This window comes from Peromyscus leucopus, chromosome 7 (assembly GCF_004664715.2).
Source record: "Peromyscus leucopus breed LL Stock chromosome 7, UCI_PerLeu_2.1, whole genome shotgun sequence".
In the NCBI taxonomy this organism is placed as follows: Eukaryota; Metazoa; Chordata; class Mammalia; order Rodentia; family Cricetidae; genus Peromyscus; species Peromyscus leucopus.
Window position 1 is genome coordinate 33,554,017 of NC_051069.1, and position 21,548 is coordinate 33,575,564.

The following is a 21,548-nucleotide window of genomic DNA, read 5'->3' on the forward strand; positions in this document are numbered from 1 at the left end:
CTTACTCTAAACATTCCCCTCTGTGGTTATACAGATTATAGCTTTGTTATCATTGGCTTTACAACTAATATCCACATATATATGAATACATACCATATTTGTCTTTCTGGATCAGGTTTTCCTACTCAGGATGATTTTTTTTTTCTAGTTCCATTAATTTGCCTGCACATTTCATGATGTCATTTTTTTTTTAAGAGGCTGAATAACTGTCCATTTGTAAATTACCACATCTTCTTTATCCATTCTTCTGTTGAGCAACATCTAGGTTGTTTCCAATTTCTGGCTATTATGAACCGAGTAGCAATGAACATGGTTGAGCAAGTGTCTCTGCGGTAATATGAAGCATCCTTTGGGTTTATACCTAAGACTGGTTATAGCTGGACCTTGAGGTAAATTGATTCACAACTTCTTGAGGGACTGCCACACTGATTTCCGTAGTAGCTGTATGAGTTTGTACTCTGAGCAATGCATGACTGACTATTTCTCTCACTCCACATCCTTGTCAGCATGAGCTGCCACTTGTTTTGTTGCTTTTAACCATTACGATAGGTGTAAATGAAATATCAAAGTAGTTTTGATTTGCATTTCCCTGAAGACTAAGGACGTTTAACATTTCTTTAAGTGTTTCTCAACTATCTGAGTTTCCTCTATTGAGAATTCTGTTTAGATCTGTATCCCATTTTAAAATTGGATTATTTGGTTTTTTGATATATAGTTTCTTGAGTTCTTTATATATATTTTAGATATTAGTTCTCTATTGGATGCAGAGTTGGGAAAAATATCTTTTTTCATTCTATAGGCTGATACTTTGTCTGACAACGCCCTTTGCCTGACAGAAGCTTTTACATTTAATGAGGTCCCATCTATTTTCTCTTTTCTTTTCTTTCCTTTCTTTTCTTTTCTTTGCCTTTCCTTTCTTTATTTTTCTCTCATATAATACACCTCGACCACAGTCTCTCCTCTCTCTCCCTTTTCACTACCCCTTATCTCCCCTCTCTCGCAGATCTACTGCTCCTCCATTTGTCTTCAGAAAAGAGCAGCCTCCCAGTGATATCAAGCAAATACAGCATAATAAGATGCAATAATACTAGGCATATGCCTTCATATCAAGACTAGACAATGGTACTCAACATGGGGCATTTTTTTAAAAATTATAACTGCACAGCTAGCTCAGTTGGTAGAGCATGAGACTCTTAATCTCAGGAGCATGGGTTCATGCCCCATGTTGGGTGCCATTTGTAGCTGATGTTTTCTCTGGTCCTGCCCAGCCCCCATGGACCCTGTAGCAGCTTATAAAAATAATCACTCAGAAGCTTATATTAATTAAAACTTCTTGGCCATTTGCTCAGACATACCACTGACTAGCTCTTACTTTTCAATTCAGCCCATTTCTGTTAATCTATATGTTGCCATGTCTTCAGTGGCTTCACCTGTGTGCCTTTACATGCTGCTTCTTAGACAGTGGGCTGGTGTCTCCTGTCTCAACCTTCTTCTCTCAGAATTCTCCTTCTCTGCTTTTCCTGCCTATACTTCCTGTCTGGCTACTGGCCAATCAGCATTTTATTTATCAACCAATCAGAGCAACACATTCACAGCATACAAAGCAATATCACCCATCAATTCCTAATGAAACTTTTTCATTTTCTTTTAGGATTTCAGTAAGATTCAGAAGGAATCAGTAACAACACAATCATCACCTATGGCCCAGAAGTAGCTCTAGATAATAAGGAAGCACCTTCTTTGGAGATGCTTTAGGAGGAGACAAGAAAAATGCTGAAGATGCTTCTACCTCCAGGAGCAAGAGGAGGTGTTATGGGACCTGTTATATTTTTGGAGGCCACTTAGAGCTACTGAGATGGCCTGATAGACACAGTTACCTTCTAGAAGCATGAAATTAGTTTTTTGATTGCAGTTTTAAATAGAAGCAATGGAAATTCAATTGCATAATGGGAAAAAAAGGGAATTCATTTTTTGGACATCTTCTTTGTTGTAGAGGCCCACACAGGTTTCATAGTGAGATCTGAGCTTGCTTTACCCAGTAGGGCTGCATTAGAGGATGGTTTGACTATGTGAGTGGTTACTAGGTGATTAGAAGGGTCTGCACATGGCTCTGCTAGGGGGAGGTCTTTTGTTCTGCCTCTTGGCATTCCTATAAAAATCCTTTAGAAGGGACAGAAGGAACCAATGGATATCGATGCAGGTCCTCCTGAACCTCTTCTGTGTTTCTGTCTGTTTCTTTTCCGCACTCCTTTTCTACCTAGTATTTCTTATCTTTTGCCTCAAGAGTACCCTGGGAAAAAATGGGGAAATGTGGAAGCTGGCCTCCCATACTCTATCCATAATTCAGCCTTCTTTTGGGCATAGATACTCCTTTTATAAATATCAGGGCTACTTGTCAGTCAGAAAACATTGTTTTCAAGTTTTCCTTTTCCAGATATGAATAAATATGTTTCATGTTGTGCAGTATTAAATTCATACATTTCTGAATCTGCCATGTTCAATTATGTGCTGCAGACATGCTTACAAATATTAGAAAACATATACCAACATAAGAATTCTTGTTCTTATTTCTACTCTGCTTTAGAGGCTTTGTGCACAATGTGTACATTCTTGTTTAATGATGTGTGTCTCATCCATTGTAATTTTTTGGGGGGTAGAAGTAGGTTATAACTCACAATATCACTCCATGACCTTTACAGTTCTACACACTTAGCAAAAATTAGGCATATTTTGCATATTTTATTTCTTGATAAAATTATTTGTTTTGAGGACCACAATGTCTGAAATTTTAAAAATATACTTAATTAAAAAAGCCAATTACATATATTATTGAAATGATTAAGGATGCTGACCAAATATATTTATTTTCTGTCATAAGAAAAATATGTCTTGCATAAAAGGAACATTGTTCTGCATACATAAAATATAATCATTAACAAGAAGTCTTTAAAGTGTTTGATAAATGTGATACATGTTGTGATGAGCAGATGGATTTTCTGCATTCCTAATGAGATGTTGTCCTTCATATGTCCTATTGGCTAAAACTGGTTCTCCCCCTGACAACTTAAAAATAAACAGTGCTAGAATAATCTCACAACCTGTGGCCATAAAGAAGCCTTTGAACTGTTTGTCAATCCTACAAACATAAATTTTAGTAAAGAAAAATTAGTCTTTAGAAAAATTTTTGTTCAAGGAACTTATTTAGAGCAACTTTGACATCCTTATTCCTCAGACTATAGATCAATGGGTTCATCATGGGCACAACAATCGTATAAAACACAGAAGACACTTTCCCTTGGTTCATGGAACTGACTGATGATGGCTGCAGGTACATGAATGCAAGGGAACCAAAGAAGACAGCAACAGCTGATATGTGGGAGCTGCAGGTGCTAAAGGCTTTGGACCTGCCCTCAGTGGATTTAATCCGGAGGATGCTGGCAATGATGAAGACATAAGAGCTCAGTATAGTCAGAGTTGGAATAAAGATGTTAAAAGCACTGAAACACAGAACTACTACTTCATTAATAAACGTGTCAGAACAAGAGAGCTCCAGAAGTGGAAAAAGATCACAGAAGTAATGGTTTATTACATCAGCCTTACAGAAATGCACTCTTAACATGCAGACTGTGTGAGTTGTGGCCCCAATCAAAGCCATGCTATACACTCCAAATATCATCCAGGAACAGACTTGATAGGACATCATAGCATTGTAAAGCAAGGGGTTACAGATGGCAACATAGCGGTCATATGCCATTGCAGCCAACATGTGACACTCTGCAATTCCAAAAACCAGGAAGAAATAGAGCTGAGTCATGCATTCAGGGTAGGAGATGATGTTCTTCACTGTCACAAAGTTCACCAGCATTTTGGGGGTAATGACAGTGGAATGGCAGAGGTCAATGAAGGAGAGACTGCTGAGGAAGAAGTACATGGGCGTGTGCAGGTGGGAGCTGAGCAGGATCAGGATGATCATGCCCAGGTTCCCCACCATTGTCACTGCATAGATTCCGAGGAAGAGGAAGAAGAGAGACAGCTGTAGTTCTGGTTTGTCTGTTAATCCAGCAAGGATGAACTCAGTCACTCTGGAAAGATTTCCTTGTAACATTTTCTTCTGGGAGTTCTATGTGGAAAGAGAAGGGGAAAATGAGATAATATCTATTATATTATTACATACTGAGGTATGAAAGAGAATTCAAGCTTTCATTTTGCCTAGCATCTTCAATTTTCTGACAGCTATTCTTACATGATAGCCATCTAAGTCTTTAGGCTTCCCAACACATGGCACTTGTAATTAAATATAAGATACATCTGTCCCTGTTTGTGACTTTTGCCATAAAAGTGGTGGTACTCAGCTTATGGACAACTAAGGAGAGATCTGATGCATTCAGCAGAGTCTGCTAAGGACTTTTCATGACTCATTTGTAGTTCTCCCAATCAAGAGAAAAACATTTTTCTGTGTTACAATAAGAGTAGCATCCACACAAAGACAAAAGAACACCAGGCACATATACAACTCATCTTCTACTTAATGGTGGTGACCTAAAGGCTTTCTCCATAAAGTAATGAACAGTATAAGTTGAACTCTTCTTGCAGGCTGCAAGAATATATTATAGAGATTCAGCTGTGTATTAAAGCTATCTATACCTTGATCGGCCAAGAGTCCTGTCAAGAGACAAGCCATTTATTATGAATATTTGGTGCTATCCAGCCTTTAATATTTGAGCTATACTCTATTATGAAATTTTTGCATGGCCAAATATTTTCAGACCTGCTGAACTTCTAGGTAATTTCCCCGTTGAAGCCAGTACCTGGATAAGGTCACATAAGCAAAGACAATCTGGCAGAGACACATAGCTTTGTTTCTTATGCAAATGAAGTTCAGACCACCCTCCTAACAGAGGCCTAGTGGTTCTCCAGAGCAACTGGCTGAGAACAAAAGAGGTTTTTACATATCAAGGTGAGAGATAGAACAACATTCCTGAGGAGACAGAGAACCACATGCCCAGGGAAAGAAAGGGCAGGCATTTTCTGTAGAAATGCACAGAATGGCATGGCGAAAGAGAAGAGAGGAAGACAGGTCCCGTAGAGGGTAAGCAGATCTTGGGTAGAGTTTTCTGTGTCAGGAGTAGAGAGTATCAAAGATGGAGAAAGAGGATACAGGGGAAAAAATGAGGCTGGATGCACAGGAATTTAGTCATTAGCAGGACTATGAGCTGGGGAACTGGTCGGAACTGAAGCTATGGAAACAGGATTTCATTCCAGAGAAATAAAGTAGGCAGATAAAGAGTTTGGTATATCTAGAGTTATTTGTGCCCTAAATGCCTGACAGAGCTATAGCTGTATTGATAGAATTCTGTCTTAGAGGAATAAAGTTAAGAGACACAAGAACATAGTGTATGTAGATTTTTTTTCTCAGATATCCCACGCTGGACATAGTACCCCGGACCCCTGGGTACTCCATATTCTCTTTCTTTAACCAACATTATAGTAGAAGTAAAGTTAGGGCAATCAGATAAGAATACAAAATCAAAAGGCATCTGAATTGGAAAGTAAATAATAAAACTACCTTTGCATATATATGAATTAATTTTGTATACACAAAATTCCAAGAAATCTATTAGGAAGCGCTGTTATTTATTTAAAGTTTACCATGGAAGTGGGGCCCAAGATCATCAAGAAATGCAGCAATCATAAAAATCCATTTAAAATATCATGGAAAATGTTAAAACATTTAGGAATAAAATAAAGACATATAAGGTATTGCACTTGAAATTTTCAACATTGTCAAAAGGATAAACCATTACATACATGGAAAGACACCCCATCTTCATGGATTATAAGCTTTAACATTGTGAAAGGACAATAATTCCCAAACTAGTCTAAAAGTTTGGTGTAATCCTAATGAAAATCCAAAATATTTTTACTGCAATAATGGCATGCTGATCATAATTTCTCCACAAAATATAAGGGCCTTGATCTGGAAATGATCAGAACAAACCTAAAGGAAAAGAATAAAATTGGAATTTTCAAATTTCCCCAACTGAAAATATACTACAACCTTATAATATGCTCATAGTACAGATATGTCATGAGATATAAGGAAATTGGCAATCTGTTAAAAAATACATCTGCAAATTATTAAAGTTATGTGTTTAATAATAATTCAGTGTAGGAACAATGGATTTCTAATACATGGGCAATTAGATGAAGTTACATGTTAAATAATTAATATACAACTATTCTTACTATGAAAGAGTTAATGAAAAATGAATGTTATATATATGTAAGTATTTTATCTAAAAATAGTAATATTTGATAAAAACTATAATACTAGAACTTTATGCCCATGAAATTGGTGATAGTTTCTTAGACAGGATGTTATAATCAGAGGCTACAGAAACAAACAAATAAATAAATTGAACATAATTAAAAATAAAAATAATTTGTGCCTTAAAGGACATCATAGATAGATGAAAAAAAGCACACTCAATGGGAAACACATCTCACGTAATATATCTTAGGGAGAACTACTGATAGATGTTAAGAACTTTTTTTTTATCTGAATGGCTAAGAGAACAAATAATCCAGTTATACACAGCCAGATGATCTGAGTAATGATCCTTCTAGTGGAGATAGACAAATTCCCAATAAACAGCTGAAAATATGTGTACCATGATTAACATTAAGGTCATTTTAATAAAAACCAGAGAGAGACAAAATTTCACATTGGTTGGAGTGGTTGAGATAAAATGGTAAGTGCTCACAAGGATGGGAGGAATCACAACCTCATATTACTGGTGAGTTTTTAAAATGGCACAGAAGTTTCATAAAACAGTTTGAGAATCCTTCAAAATGTAGAGTGAATAGAAAATTTCTTAATAAAGAGAAATGAAAAAAAAGTAAACCATAGAGTTATCACCAACCCAAGGAATTTCAGCACTTGAGACACCTCTCTCTGAATTAAAAACACACTGACAGAAAAAGTTGTACAAGTGTCTCAAGTAGCAGACAATGCTAACAGCCAACGCTAGGTGGAGGTCTTCCTGCCCCACACTTGTCTCTTCTACCTCTCCTGCTGGCTCTCTCCTAATGGGAGACACCATGCTGACTGTGGATCAATTAATTCTATGCTTTTCTATAAAATCTTAAGACTTTCTAGAGGTTGATTTTGTTAACTTAAAATCAAACTCAGAAGTGACCGTATACTAGTTTGTATGAAATCTGTTTCTTTTAGCAAGTCTCCTAGTTTTGTTGTGCCCAGATCGTGACCCCCAGAGAGATCACCTAGGACAAGCATACCAGAATGCAAAAGCAAGGTTTAATTTCGGGATATCCCAAAGCAATACAAGCCTAGGCAGGGACTTTGTCCAACAGATCCAACGCAGTGGATGCTGGAGGAAGTGCCCACCTATCTGCAAGCTCAGTTTTTAAAGGGAAAAATCACAAGGTTACATCATTTAGGGATGCTAGTATGGGTACAATTCTGATCGGCTTGTGTCTAGGAATTCCAGATATCATGATTCAATTTTCCTTCTAAGGAGGTAGTTGCCTGTCACCATTTCTCATTGGCTGCCCCCAGATGGGGGCATCTGGTGATTACACAGTCACTATGGAAAATAGGGTTGGGACATTCTATGGTCAAACAGTTACTTAGGGAACCAGGGAAAGGTCATTCCATAGTCCAGCAGTCATTACCTCCTGACTACCTTGTAACTCTGTACTTTTACACTTCTTGGTTTCTGGAATCTGGACTGGCTGCTTTCAGTAACTTCTGGCCTGTTCCAGTAACTTATACCCTGTAGTTAAAAGGAGAAGTCTTAGGCCTTAGTTTTGGGGGTGAAAGCATTTTCATCTTATTTTGGTTCCACAGTTTTACCTCTCTTAAAGAGAAGGATGACTGCCTAAACCTGAGCTGAACAAGGGAAGCAGTAGACATGCTAATGTCAACAGAGGAAAGACCAGGAGGCTTTGATACTATGTAAAGAATTACTATGGGCAACTAAGGAAGGCTGAGCTTGGGAGAACTTGTTTTCCTCAGGGAAGAATACACTGATCGGTATGATGATATAGTTATATTAAAGTGATATAATTATAAATAATATAATTATAACACAAAATCATAATTATAAAATACATAACTATGAAATATGTGTTATAATCATAAAAATATAATATATAAATGTATTATAATTATAGAGTTATGTAATTATAAAAATTATAAATTGATATAATTATGGTATAACCTCAAAAAGTTAAAGAAAAGATAATAAGATTCAATATTGATATAGTTGTTCTGTGTCTCCCAAAATTCAAGTGTTGGTAATTTCCACCATGGATTAAAGCTGGATTTCAATAACAACAGAAACTGCAGAAAGTCTACAAACTCATGGAAATGGAACAACTCTACTAAATCATCACTGGGTCAATGAAGAAATAAAGAAATTAAAGACTTCCCAGAATTCAATGAAAATAAATGTACAACATATCCAAACTTACAGAACACAATGAAAGCAATCCTAATAGTAAAGTTCATAGCGCTAAGTGCCTTTATAAAGAATTTGGAAGGATCTCATACTAGCGACTTAACAGCACACTTGGAAATCTGGTACGAAGGGAAGCAAACACACACAAGAGGAGTAGAAGGCAGGAAATAATCAACCTGAGGGCTAAAATCAATAAAATAAAAACAAAAAGAACAACCCAAAGAATCAAGGAAACAAAGAGTTGGTTCTTTGAGAAAATCAGCAGGATAGACAACCCCTTATCCAAACTAACTAAATGGCAGAGAGAGAATATCCAAATCAATAAAATCAGAAACTCAAAGGGGACATGGCAACAGACACTGAGGAAATCCAGGGAATCATGTGTTTTAAGTACGACCCAGTGAACTAAAAGAGACCTCCCATAGGGCATGTTTATACAATATTAGTTTTATTTTAGATTAACCAACATCAGAACATACTAAAATTTTCAAATGATTTATTAGAAGAAATAATGAAAAATGAGGGAAGCAGTAAGAACTCCTCATGAATAGACACTGGTAAACTGTGTTTACTCCAGGTGTTATTGTTTATGACAGGGTTTGTACGCTGAAGTTATTTGTAAAAACTGAAGAACTGTTTGAAGTAACTTACCCCTAGTGTCTATATGACTTATAATAAAAATAAGAGCTGCTGAGTTTTTTTTAAAGTTTTTTTTGTATGTCATCTTAGAAGAAAGAGCTATAGCCACGGAAATATATTGTGTAACAACAAAATTTCATTCAAGTATGAAAGATGCCTGGGAGAAAGCTTGGTTCCAAAAACATGAGTGGTATTTTTGACTAACATTTGAAAATTTCTACAATGTCTGAAAAGTAGAGTTCATGGTGGTTGTCTAACATTTTGAGATTGAAAGATTTTAGGACAAATGAATGTTGGTTGCTTACCTTTCTACTTGGAGACTTCCATTCAAGTAACATATGAGTTCTAAACCAAACACCTCTTCACATCATTGGTGTAATTAAAAATAAAATCTGGATCATTTTTATTTGTGGTATCAGAACATATATCCTATGTTCTGAGTAGTATACATTTCTAATATAAATCCAATGTCATGAGTCCGTCGTGTCTTCCTAAGGTACTTACCAAAATGATATTTTCACAGAGACTTTTGATACATAAGAGGCACCATAAAAGTTTATAGAAGGAAACTCCTTAAAGATTTCCTTCTACTGGGGATGAGATGCTCAGGGGAAAATCAATTAAGATTTTCTGTATGATGATGTGGTTCATACTTTCTCTTTGCCTCCCTTGAGTATAATTCTCTGTGTTTGGAAATAGTATCATTCATTGCATTTGGGGCTAGAAACTGAAGTCTAATGACATAGTTGTGGGGTACCTCAATGACAAAATCCCATCTGAAAATAGTCTCTAAAATACATGAGGCTGTTTTCACGGCTTTTTAATTGTTGAATTAATGTTTGGGGAAATAATAATGACTTGTAGTTATTATCAAAAGTTCCTTCTTATATGGTCCATTATTATTTCAAGGACAATACATAGTTTTAGGGAAGTGGCCGGAGATGAGCATGTTGACTTTAGAAACTTTGGCAATGAGTAGAGATTGTAGGACTATAGATAAAATAAATATTAATTTATTTAATATAATTGTTGATAGAATGATTTTTCATAAAATTACAGGTGGAAAATTCTAGGACCACTATAAGCAAAGAGGAGGAATGGAACCATAAAGTTATAGGGAATAGACAATAGTGACTACTTTTTATTTTATGTGGAAATTACAAACAAGCAATGGAAACTTCTAAACTAACCCATTTGGTACTAATCTAGAGTAGAACACATTATATTAATGATTTTTGGGTTATAATAGATGCATATGGGTGCATTGTAGTTAGGTAATTATATATGTATCTCTATAAGGGCTTTGTATAAACACATTACTACTTGTGTTTATACTAGTATATTCAGAGAATTAGAATCAATGGCATCAAAGTAGCTATGAGCATCCCCAACTTCCATGTGTGTACCGTGTTTATAATACTGTTATTCAATAAATATATCCAGAACTGATAGGAGAAATGATTACTTTTATTTCTGGGAAAGAAAATTAGAAAATTTTTAGTGCCAGAAAACAATGTAAAGTTAAATTTCTGGGAGTATATGAAAGGGACACAGACATAACAGAAGAGGATTTGCAATTCCCACCCACATCTGAAATGAGTTAAGCAAAAAATAATTGCAGCAGCTTATAGTAGAATATAAATGAAAATAGAAATTAATGTCTGTGAGTCCACAGTGATTTAAATCTGTGATTAAACAAATCAGTGGAGTTAAAAGACAAACTTACAGTATGCAAGAATTCCAAGAAAATGAGTTAGGAAATCTCCTTTCAGATAAGTGGAGCACACTCTCTCATTCCTTAACAGTGGATTACACATGATACCTATTGATATGATATCATGAGAACTATACCTTGCTTCTGTGGCCTTTCTCTAACAGAAAGAAAACAAACATACAACTTCACTCAAAACATATGGTTAAACATAACTGCCTGGTCTACAGTGACACTCTCCACAATACCCAATACAATTAGTTTCCTTAACTGTCCACATCTTTACGAACAGGAGTAATTGTTCTCTGGGTTGTGACCAGTGGTGGTTTTCTAACAGCCTTTGTCTGTTGCAAGGAGAAGCTTCTTTGGTGAGAGATGGAAGCTATCTTATCTGTGGCTATATAAGAATATGTTTTAGAACATAGTTAGGAATCCTACTATGCTGAGGGTGAAAGTGCATTGTACTTTTAAATCTGTATGGGACAGGTTAGACACGAATTTCATTAACCCTTTTTGTTCTATTCCCAAACAGAGGCTCGAGATGCATCATTCATTTGAATCACATAGCTGCTAGTCAGAAATAAATTGAAAGAGACAGAGGTAGTCTCTGAGTTGAGAAGCATTGCCTGGAATGATAGACCAATTCTGTCTATATTTTTGATGCATTTTTTTTTTCTCTCCTTGCAGTAGTTCTCCTTGAGGGTATTTAGTATCTCTGGTTTGTGGTAGAATTCTAATATTTAAATATTCTACTCCCTATCAGTTCTCAGAATTATCAAGGATACTTCAAGCATGTATTTTCTTATACTATTTATATTTTCAATGTGTAAATAAATACTTGGTAACAAAATGCATGGTTTTATCCTAGCCAGTATCCATGACTATGAAAAAAAAAAATCTAGATGCTATTTTGTGCCTGTAGCAAGAAAATTTTAGGTATACAAATTATATATACATAGACCTTGCAAGCAGATCCAAGCAATAAAATGAAACATTTATATTATACAGGTTTTACATCAGCATATATATGTTTCACATAACATATGTATATATGGTGGATAAATATATTTGGGTAACTTTGTATAGCAAGAAAATCAGTGGTGAAGATAAGACATGAGCAGTACAGGAAAAAGTCTCCAACTTCTGAAGGTTTGGTTTCATAGGATGAGACAAACTGACATGGCATTGACATGCCCATATTCCGTGTTTTAAGCTGATCACAAAGTCTGCAATGTTTTGCACCTGTAATCAGACAGATGATGTTTTAGATGTGGTATAATCAGGTTCAAATGCTCATGATGGGAAAATCCATTGCTATGACTCTGGCCATAGTATAAGAGGTGGGACAGGTAAAATATTATGTTAGTTAGAGATGTCAGGGCTTATTTGTTTGGTTCTTTTTGTTAAAGTGTTTTTTACTAATTTTTTGAAATTTTATTTATTTATTTATTTTTAATTTTTTATTTTATAATTTAATTTAATTTTACATATCAGCCACGAATTCCCCTGTCCTCCCTTCTCCTGCCCCCCTGCCCTCCCCCTAGACCACCCCTCATTCCCATCTCCTCCAGGGCAAGGACTCCCCTGGGGATTCAGCTCAATGTGTTTTGATCACCTTCATCCCCTTACCTCATTTTCCCCAAGATCTTTCTCCCCTTCTCTTATTCACCCAATTTTGTGTCCTCATTAAAAACAAAGTAAGCCGGGAGGTGGTGGCGCACGCCTTTAATCCCAGCACTCGGGAGGCAGAGGCAGGCAGATCTTTGTGAGTTCGAGGCCAGCCTGGTCTATAGAGCAAGATCCAGGAAAGGTGCAAAGCTACACAGAGGAACCCTGTCTCGAAACAAACAAACAAACAAACAAACAAACAAACAAAAAACAAAAACAAAACAAACAAAAAAACAAAGTAAAACACCGAGTCCCGTTTGTACTGCCTGTATGGTTTTAGGTATGTGGCCATTCACAGGAACATGTTAGACATGCCAGGGATCACAGCCTTAAAGAGAGCTAACTTTCCCTCTCCCAGCAGCTATCAATTACCAACAGCTCCCGAGGCAGTGGCGGGACATTACGACGGCCTGTTTCAGTCATGCTGTGAATTTGTCTTGCTCTAGCTTGTGCAGGTGTTGTCCATGATGTCACGAGTGCTGTGACTTCATACATGCAGCTGTCCTGTTGTGTATGGCCAACACTGTAGTCATCTACACGTAACCTCCACCATCTTACATTCCTCCCACCTGCTCCTATGCAGTGTTTCCCAGGGAGAGGCAGGCATGATGGGAGGAGGATGCTTCCAAGGCAGGGAAGACAGAACTTGGTGATGATATAAGGGAAGGAAGCAGAATAATGGAAGCAAACACCTTAAATGGGTTGGGAGATAGGAGGACAGGGTAAAGGAGGGAACATGGGGAGAGATAACACGAAAGACTTTCTAAACAAAATCATTTGGAAAACTTCTGCTGCGGAAGATTGCTAAAATATAAGCATATATACATATGTTAACACAGGTTGTTTCCAGGATTCAAATCCCAGAGAAATCAGAAAGTAGCAATGGCCCTTCATCTAAAATAGGACACAACATAAAAAGGAAATACCCAACTTACAAGAATCAAGAAGATATCCTAAAAAGAGATGAAAAACATCACAACAGTTTGATAAAGATAAACATTTTTCATGGGAAACTTTTTTCATACAACTTCTTTAGGGCAAGTTTGACATCCTTATTTCTCAGGCTGTAGATCACGGGGTTAAGCATGGGAACGACAATAGTATAAAAGACAGAAGACACTTTCCCCTGGTCCATGGAGCTGACTGATGATGGCTGCAGGTACATAAATGCAGCAGACCCAAAGAAGACAGCAACAGCTGAGATGTGGGAGCTGCAGGTGCTGAAGGCTTTGGACCTGCCCTCAGTGGAACGGATGCGCAGGATGCTGGCAATGATGAAGACATAAGAGCTCAGGATACTTAGTGTGGGGAAGAGGATATTGAAAGCACTAAAACATAGAACTACTACTTCATTGATAAAAGTGCTGGAGCAAGAGAGCTCCAGTAATGGGAAAAGGTCACAGAAGTAATGGTTTATTACATCAGCCTTACAGAAATGCACTCTTAACATGCAGACTGTGTGAGCTGTGGCACCAATCAAACCCATGCTATACACCCCAAATATCATCCAGGAACAGATTTGATAGGACATCATAGCATTGTAAAGCAATGGGTTACAGATGGCAACATAGCGGTCATATGCCATTGCAGCCAACATGTGACACTCTGCTATAACAAAAACCAGGAAGAAATAGAGCTGAGTCATGCATTCAGGGTAGGAGATGATGTTCTTCACTGTCACAAAGTTCACTAGCATTTTGGGGGTAATGACAGTGGAATGGCAGAGGTCAATGAAGGAGAGACTGCTGAGGAAGAAGTACATGGGCGTGTGCAGGTGGGAGCTGAGCAGGATCAGGGTGATCATGCCCAGGTTCCCCACCATTGTCACTGCATAGATTCCGAGGAAGAGGAAGAAGAGAGACAGCTGTAGTTCTGGTTTGTCTGTTAATCCAGCAAGGATGAATTCAGTTACTGTGGAGTGGTTTCGGGCTGTCATTTCCTCTGGGAATTCTCTGTAGGAGAGGAAAGAAAAGTCACCATAGGTAATTCATGTCTTATCACATAATTGGTGTGGATATCACTCTGTATAAATAAACACTGATTGGCCGGTAGCCAGACAGGAAGTATAGGTGGGACTAACAGAGAGGAAAATTGAGAGAACAGGAAGACAGAGGGAGGAGCCACCTGGAGCCGCTACCAGGACAAGGAAGATGTAAAGTACCGGTAGGCCACGAGCCACGTGGCAAAATAAAGATTAACAGAAATGGGCTAAATATAAGAGTAAGAGCTAGACAATGATAGGCCTGAGCTAATGGCCAAGCAGTTTGAATAATGTAAGCATCTGTGTGTTTATTTTATAAGTGGGTTCCGGGACTGGTGGGACTTGGAGAGAGCTGGAGCTATACACAATGAAGTGAGAAACCAAGTTCAAGATCCTTCAGTCACATATCTCCAAGTTCAGTGGCTACTCCTATACCTTGTCAGTCTGGTCATCAGAAGTTCAAAATTATAATACTTAGAAGTAGATAAATATAAGATGCACCTATCACTATTCCTGATCTACATTAGGAGAATACATTCGTACCCATTCCATGAACAACCAAAGAGAGATTTTTAATGGATTTTTCTAAGAACTTTTCAAGCCTAATTTGTAATTCATCTTATCTATGTACAGAGAAAATGCTTTCCTATGTTACAATCATAAGTAACACACACAAACACAATCAATATAATCAATATGTCAATGTCTAAAAGACTTCCCACAAGTAGTAAACAACATATCCTGTTCTCTATACACACTTATTTTACATTATAATAGAGGATCAATTTATGGCAGCCAGGCAAGAAAATGAAAGAAAAAGTCATCTTATTGGACAGTCAGTAAGGAATAAAACCACCTTTACATCCAAATGAATTGATCTTTTTTATGCAAAATTAAAATATCTCTGAGAAAGAATTATTGGAATTAATTCAAGGTTTTCCAGAAAGTGGGACCTAAGATCAATGGAAAACTAAGCAATCATAAAAACATATCTGCAATATTGTAAAAAAAATAAAATAAAATAAAACACAGGGATAAATTAAGGGAAAGAAATAAAAATTATTTCACTTGCAGGTATAAACATGGTTGAAAAATAAAGTTTACATAAATGAAAGAACATGCAAGGACATCCCATGTCCATGAATCAAAAGATTTAATTCTGTGAAAACAGCAGTGCTTCCTCAATTGATGCACAAGTTCAGCTGAATCCTTATAAAACTCTCAGGCTTTTTTCCCCCCCTGGCATGTAATGATCATAAGTCCCTACAAGTATAGAAAGGACATGGAATAATCAGAAGAAACTTGAACAAGACAAATAAAATTGAAGGATTCTTTTCTGAGACAGGGCCTTGTTATGTAGCCCTTGCTAGCCTGGAACTCATTATGTAGATGAGGCTGGCATTCCAATTTAAGAGATCCACCTGCCTCTGCCTCTGGGATTAAGGGCAAGTCATCACACCTGGTCAAAATGGCACATTTTGAGTTTTGTCACTTGAAAACTTACTACCATGTTTCAGAACTGTCATCACATAGATTAAACAGATATACTGAAAAAAGTTGGCAATCAGGAAAAAGTAAATGCGATCATAATTAAATAATTTTAAATATTTAAAATAATTCAGTACAGAAGGAATTTTTAACAAGCTGACAATTAGGTTAAAACATATGAAAACATTAATATGCAACTATTTCTCTCTCACACCATATACAAAAATTAATTAAAAAATAGGCCCTATAAGCCGGGCATTGGTGGCACATGCCTCTAAGCCCAGCACTCGGGAGGCAGAGCCAGGCGGATCTCTGTCAGTTTGAGGCCAGCCTGGGCTACCAAGTGAGCTCCAGGAAAGGCGCAAAGCTACACAGAGAAACCCTGTCTCAAAAAACCAAAAAAAAAAAAAAAAAAAAAAAAAACCAAACAAAACAAAACAAAAACAAAAACAAAAACAAAACAAAACAAAAACCAACAACAACAAAAAAATAGGCCCTATCACTAAATGTAAGAGGTCAAAGTAACAACATTGGACAAAACTATAAGACTAGATCTTTGTGAGCATGGCATTGGTGATGGTTTCTTGAATAAAGATGCAAGAACCAGAAACTATAATAGAAAAAAGTAAATCAGACTGGATGAAAATTGAAAAGAAATTGTATTTTAAAAGACACTATCTATAATTTGAGAAGACAACACCCAGATTGGAAAATATATTTTAAAGTACTATCTCTTAGGAAAAGTTGTTAGTAGACAAAACAAAGTCTTATACCTTAATAATAAATAATCCAACTAGAAATAGTCAGATGATTGAGTAGTGATTCTTTTACTGGAGAGAAACAGATTACTAACATACACCTGAAGTATGTGAAGTATTGTTAATTATTAACAAATAACCCAATTAAAAGTTAGGGAATAGAATTTTGGCAGAGAACTAAACATAATTCTCAAAAAGAAATACAAATGGCTAAGAAATATTTAATTTTTAAAATCCTCCTTCACCATCAGGTAAATATACATTAAAACTACTTTGAGATTTCATTTTACTCAGTCAAAATGGCTAAGATCAAAACAAACAAACCAGTAAACAACAACAAAAAAAATCAAACAAAAGGTGGCACAGATGTGGAAAAAGAGAAAGACTTATTCACTGGTGCTTGGAGTGCAGCCACTATGGAAATCACTGTGGAGATTTCTTAAAAATCTGGACATTATCCTGGGTTTATATATATAAAGCTAAATGTTTGGCTTATTCTGTCATGTTTTGGTTTTGGTGGTAGATAAATGTGTAAGTTGAAGGTGGACCAACACAGCTTTCATTTTTAATACCAGTTCTAACTGTATGTAAGTTCATTAAATTATATAGTCCTTGAATCTGGTTAATTTTGATGTCTGATATTTTTATTGCTAAGTTTTTTTTATAGTAAAGTAAAATATAAAAGCTACAACTAGATCCCCTACATGATTCAAAATATGTGATTTTGAGACACAGTCACAACTGACTGTATATTCTACTATAGAAATATTTGCTCATCTCTTCAGTGCAGTTATATTCCCAATAGCCAGTAAAGCAACAACAACAACAATACAAAAATAAAAACACAGATGGTACGAAGAGGAAGTGGGTCATGGAGCAAGAAGGATTAAGTGGCATGGGACTGGGAGTGCAGGATAGAGGAAGAAATATGAGGAGGAATGAATGACTAGGAGTAAAGACTTTAAAAAGTCATATGGGAACCTACTACTGCAGAAGCCTTCTAAAATGTGCACATATACATATGTAAGAGTAATTTAAGTGGAGCTACCATATAATGTAAAGCAGCAAGTACTGGCCTGGAAGATTTGTCCCTACTAGTTAGCTTTCATAGTGCTAGAAAGATCTATGGACATTTCTGAAGGAGGAGAGTAATCGCCAGTCTTACTCAGCTGTGATCCCTGCAAGCTACAAGGATTGGCCTGGTGTAGATGGCAAGAAGGCCTTGTGCACACAGATAAGCACTGGAGAAGCCAGGAAAAGTTCAACCCACAGCTAATATCTTTTCAAAGGAATGAGGTGTGCAGCTGCTCTTTCTGGAATGCCAGGAATGATGTAGTTTTACATCCTAATTATCCTCTGTTCTCTGATGAGACAGGCTCTGCCCATATCTCTCAGAATTTATGTTTTTGCTTTATCCAAGACCTTTCCTCCTAAATCGTGAGCACTGCTTTTAGACCATAAAACCCTCTCTTAGGAGTGAGACCACTTGTGCTTTACAACAGCCCACGTGACTTCTGTGTTGTCTTAGGGCCAGGCCAATCCCGACACCCAGAGGCTTTAAGTTTATCTCAGTCAAGCTTCCTGGACCTAAATCGTGGACACTATCCCTGAGTCAACAGGACCCATTCTTGCAAAAGAAGCCAGATGGACTTGGTAAGGAATCTCAATGTAAACATGTCTTAAATTATTGTACACTTAGGACTGAGTTAATTGTTATCTGAATACTTCTTTTTTCCCAAAATTGTGCTGTGCTTGAATGTGACTAAAGTAAAATGACCTTGGTCAGACTCCAGAAGTCTTGGTCCAGCACTAGTTACAATAACATTGGGCTGAGCTGAGTTTCATTCTTATCTTCTCACGGATGGTTTTTCCCTGCCTGCTGTAAACCCTGCCAGGAATCACCACAGCCTGGCAAGATATGCTCACTGGCGCAGTGCTGGCACAGACATTATGAGAATGATGGATTGGATTTAAGGACTGACTGCTCTGTAAGACAGAAGCCATGACCAGCACCAATGTAGGGGCCAAGAATCTGGTCAGACAGGTCCTAGTCCCTGGAGGATAAGCTACTACCATTGTTCTGTTATGTACACATAGTATTCAATTGACTCATAATGACTTATCCTTGTACCCATACATTGGTTCATCTCTTAATCCTTACTAGACAGGCTTCTTTTTGTAGTAGATGTCAATTTACACAGTGATCCACAACTGAATAATAAATAGAGAATGAGAGACTGTAGCATGCCTGTATCTAAATGGGACATCTACATTATACCCTCCCTTCAAACGCTCAAGGATCATTGTGGAAATGGGACCAAAGACACTCTATCAGCTAGAGGTAGTGGATGAGCACAGTGAAAGTGTTTCTCTATACAACAGGATAGTGTGGGTGTAAACTCACAGTGGTTGTGACAGCATACACAGGACCTGCACATAATTAAGCCAGAACAAATCTAAGCATGGAGGAGGGAGGTGTTTAGGAACTCTCATCCCTAGGTGAAGAGCTATTAACAATTTACTGCTGCTAGTGAAAGGAGCAGTATCCTTTTTAAAGCAATGTAGCCCCTGAAAGGCTGTCCATATTCCAGTAGATGGTCCTATACCCAGGAACATGGTGACAGCACTTTGTAAACTCAAAAGCTTTTTTAAAAGGACACATGATTATCCATGAAAACATACATATGAGTAACAACATTATGACTGAGCAGGTTATATTTAGGAATATATAGATATGTACATATATATGTGTGCATACAACAACAATTATAAATAGAAGCTTTTAAGGAGAGCATGGGAGGTTCTAGGAGGAGGAAAGAGAAGAGAAATGTTATGATTATATCATAATTTAAAAAACCAAAAAAGTAATAGAATCAAGACAAGAACAAGGATGTAGCTCAGTGGTAGAGTATCTTCCTACCATGTTCAAGGCCCCATACTTGATTGTAGACACCATAAATAATAAAATAAAATAAATTTTAATGAAATAAATGAAGAGTTGATGAAGTAAAATATGTAGAGCACTGAACACACCACACAATTTTCACATTCACTGATTTTTCCTCTCTCCTCACTGCTCTCCCTCAGCCCCGAGGAGACTTAGACAAGTCACTTTTCCAGGGCTTTCACATTCTCCACTTCAACATGAGGTATTGGGTGGAAAATGGTCAAACTCACACCCTCCAGGGAGCTTGACAGAATACATCCATGGGTGGACCTGGAAACCAGTGTTTTCGTTCTGGTTATTGTTGGGTGGTTTAAGTTCTTTACGTGATCCTGGGCAGCCAACCCATCCTAGAAATGCAATCCTATGCCTGCCACACTAGCTTTCTCTAGGTATAACAGAGCATAGTTTCATTTTTAATCTCTCTTTCTCACTTGGAGACTTTATTTAATAAATCAAAATATGAGTCACCTGAAAAAAAAAGAAAGAATGTGGGATCACCATATATTACTGGTGGGATTAGAGAATAGAAAACAATTGGGTAACTCTCTTCAGTCGGCTATCTTCTGTAGAAGACAATTGTCTCATTATGGGCCAATTCTATATTTTACTAGAAAAGGTTAAGAATATCTAGCAGTTGATATGGTTAACTCAAAATAAAGTCAAACTTGCTGACCCTAGATTGGACAGTTTGATAGTTAGCTATTATATTTGGTTTATTTTAATTTATCTCATCATTTTACCTCAATTAAAGACTCCATGCTGATGTGGATGTTATGAGTCCTGCACAGTTCATGCATTGAATTTTATCTCTTATAAAAAGTTGTAAAGATGTGAGACCCTTAAATGACAATATTGGTTTAATAGAATAATGCTGTTAGGAAATAAGTTCGTTATCATATGTGGGTTCTTAAAATAAGTACAAGTTCAGAATCCTCTGTATTCTTTAACATGTGTTCTCTTTATCCTTATGTTCCAACATGGCATTAAACAAGGAGATGGCTCTCACTTGATGTTGTCTTTGACCATGGGTGTCTCATTAAGTATTCTAGCCAAGTAAAGTTCTGCTCGTTATACATTACCTGACCTGTAGTTGTATATTTCTAGTTGTATGATTCAACACAGACACATGCTCTTATACTTTTTTTACTCTTCTTACTGTCATATATTCTTTGCCTCTCACAGGGCTACAAGGTTACCTCAGGACACTGGTTGCATCGTAGTGGCTCTGTTATCACTTGCCTAGTCATTGTGACTTGGACAGCAATTGGTTGGTTCTGACCCAGTCTAAGTGACCAACTTCCCCTGAAGTCTGGGTCTTCCACATTGTCTAACATCTTACTACTTCCCATTCTGCTTTCCTACCATCATCAGTGGTGGTGTCCATTTGTCCTGGTGTAGAAACCAAACAACCTCCCTTGTACAACAGTTGTCTCAACACCCCTTGAATTCGTCTTGGAGATGAAAAGAGCGTAAGAAAAATACAAGAATGGTTTAAGGTGAAAATGTTAGTTTGTTAACAGTATTGTTGAAGTATAATCAATATACAATGCTCTACATGTATTTAATCAAATACAGTTTGATCAGTTTGGACACACGCAAACACAATTACAGTACATCTTTCACTAACCAACATTTTCTTTTATCACATGGTGATTTTTGATTGATTGTTTTATCAAGATTATTAATATGAGATTTTGAGTATACAATTCATATTACTTGTAGGTATTATACTGCACTGAATATTTTGTAACCTAACTACTTAACAGTAGTAAAGACTTATAAATACTGAGCATATCCACCCTGTCTCTTGCAGTTCCATAATCTGATAATTTCAAGGCATTTTCTGTTGCAGTGGGTTAGAGTTACCTTAGAT

The 21,548-nt window shown here is 36.9% G+C and overlaps 2 protein-coding genes across 2 annotated transcripts; both read right to left on the bottom strand.

Annotated features, from left to right (window-relative positions):
• Positions 1-3,094: 3,094 nt before the first annotated feature.
• On the bottom strand, positions 3,095-4,108 carry LOC114691269 (olfactory receptor 150-like). Its single transcript, XM_028866530.1, has one exon. The coding sequence runs from the start codon at positions 4,103-4,105 to the stop codon at positions 3,173-3,175; it is 933 nt and encodes a 310-aa protein (XP_028722363.1). The 5' UTR covers positions 4,106-4,108; the 3' UTR covers positions 3,095-3,172.
• Positions 4,109-13,504: 9,396 nt separating this feature from the next.
• Positions 13,505-14,437, bottom strand: LOC114691268 (olfactory receptor 150-like). Its single transcript, XM_028866529.1, has one exon. The coding sequence runs from the start codon at positions 14,435-14,437 to the stop codon at positions 13,505-13,507; it is 933 nt and encodes a 310-aa protein (XP_028722362.1).
• Positions 14,438-21,548: the final 7,111 nt, after the last annotated feature.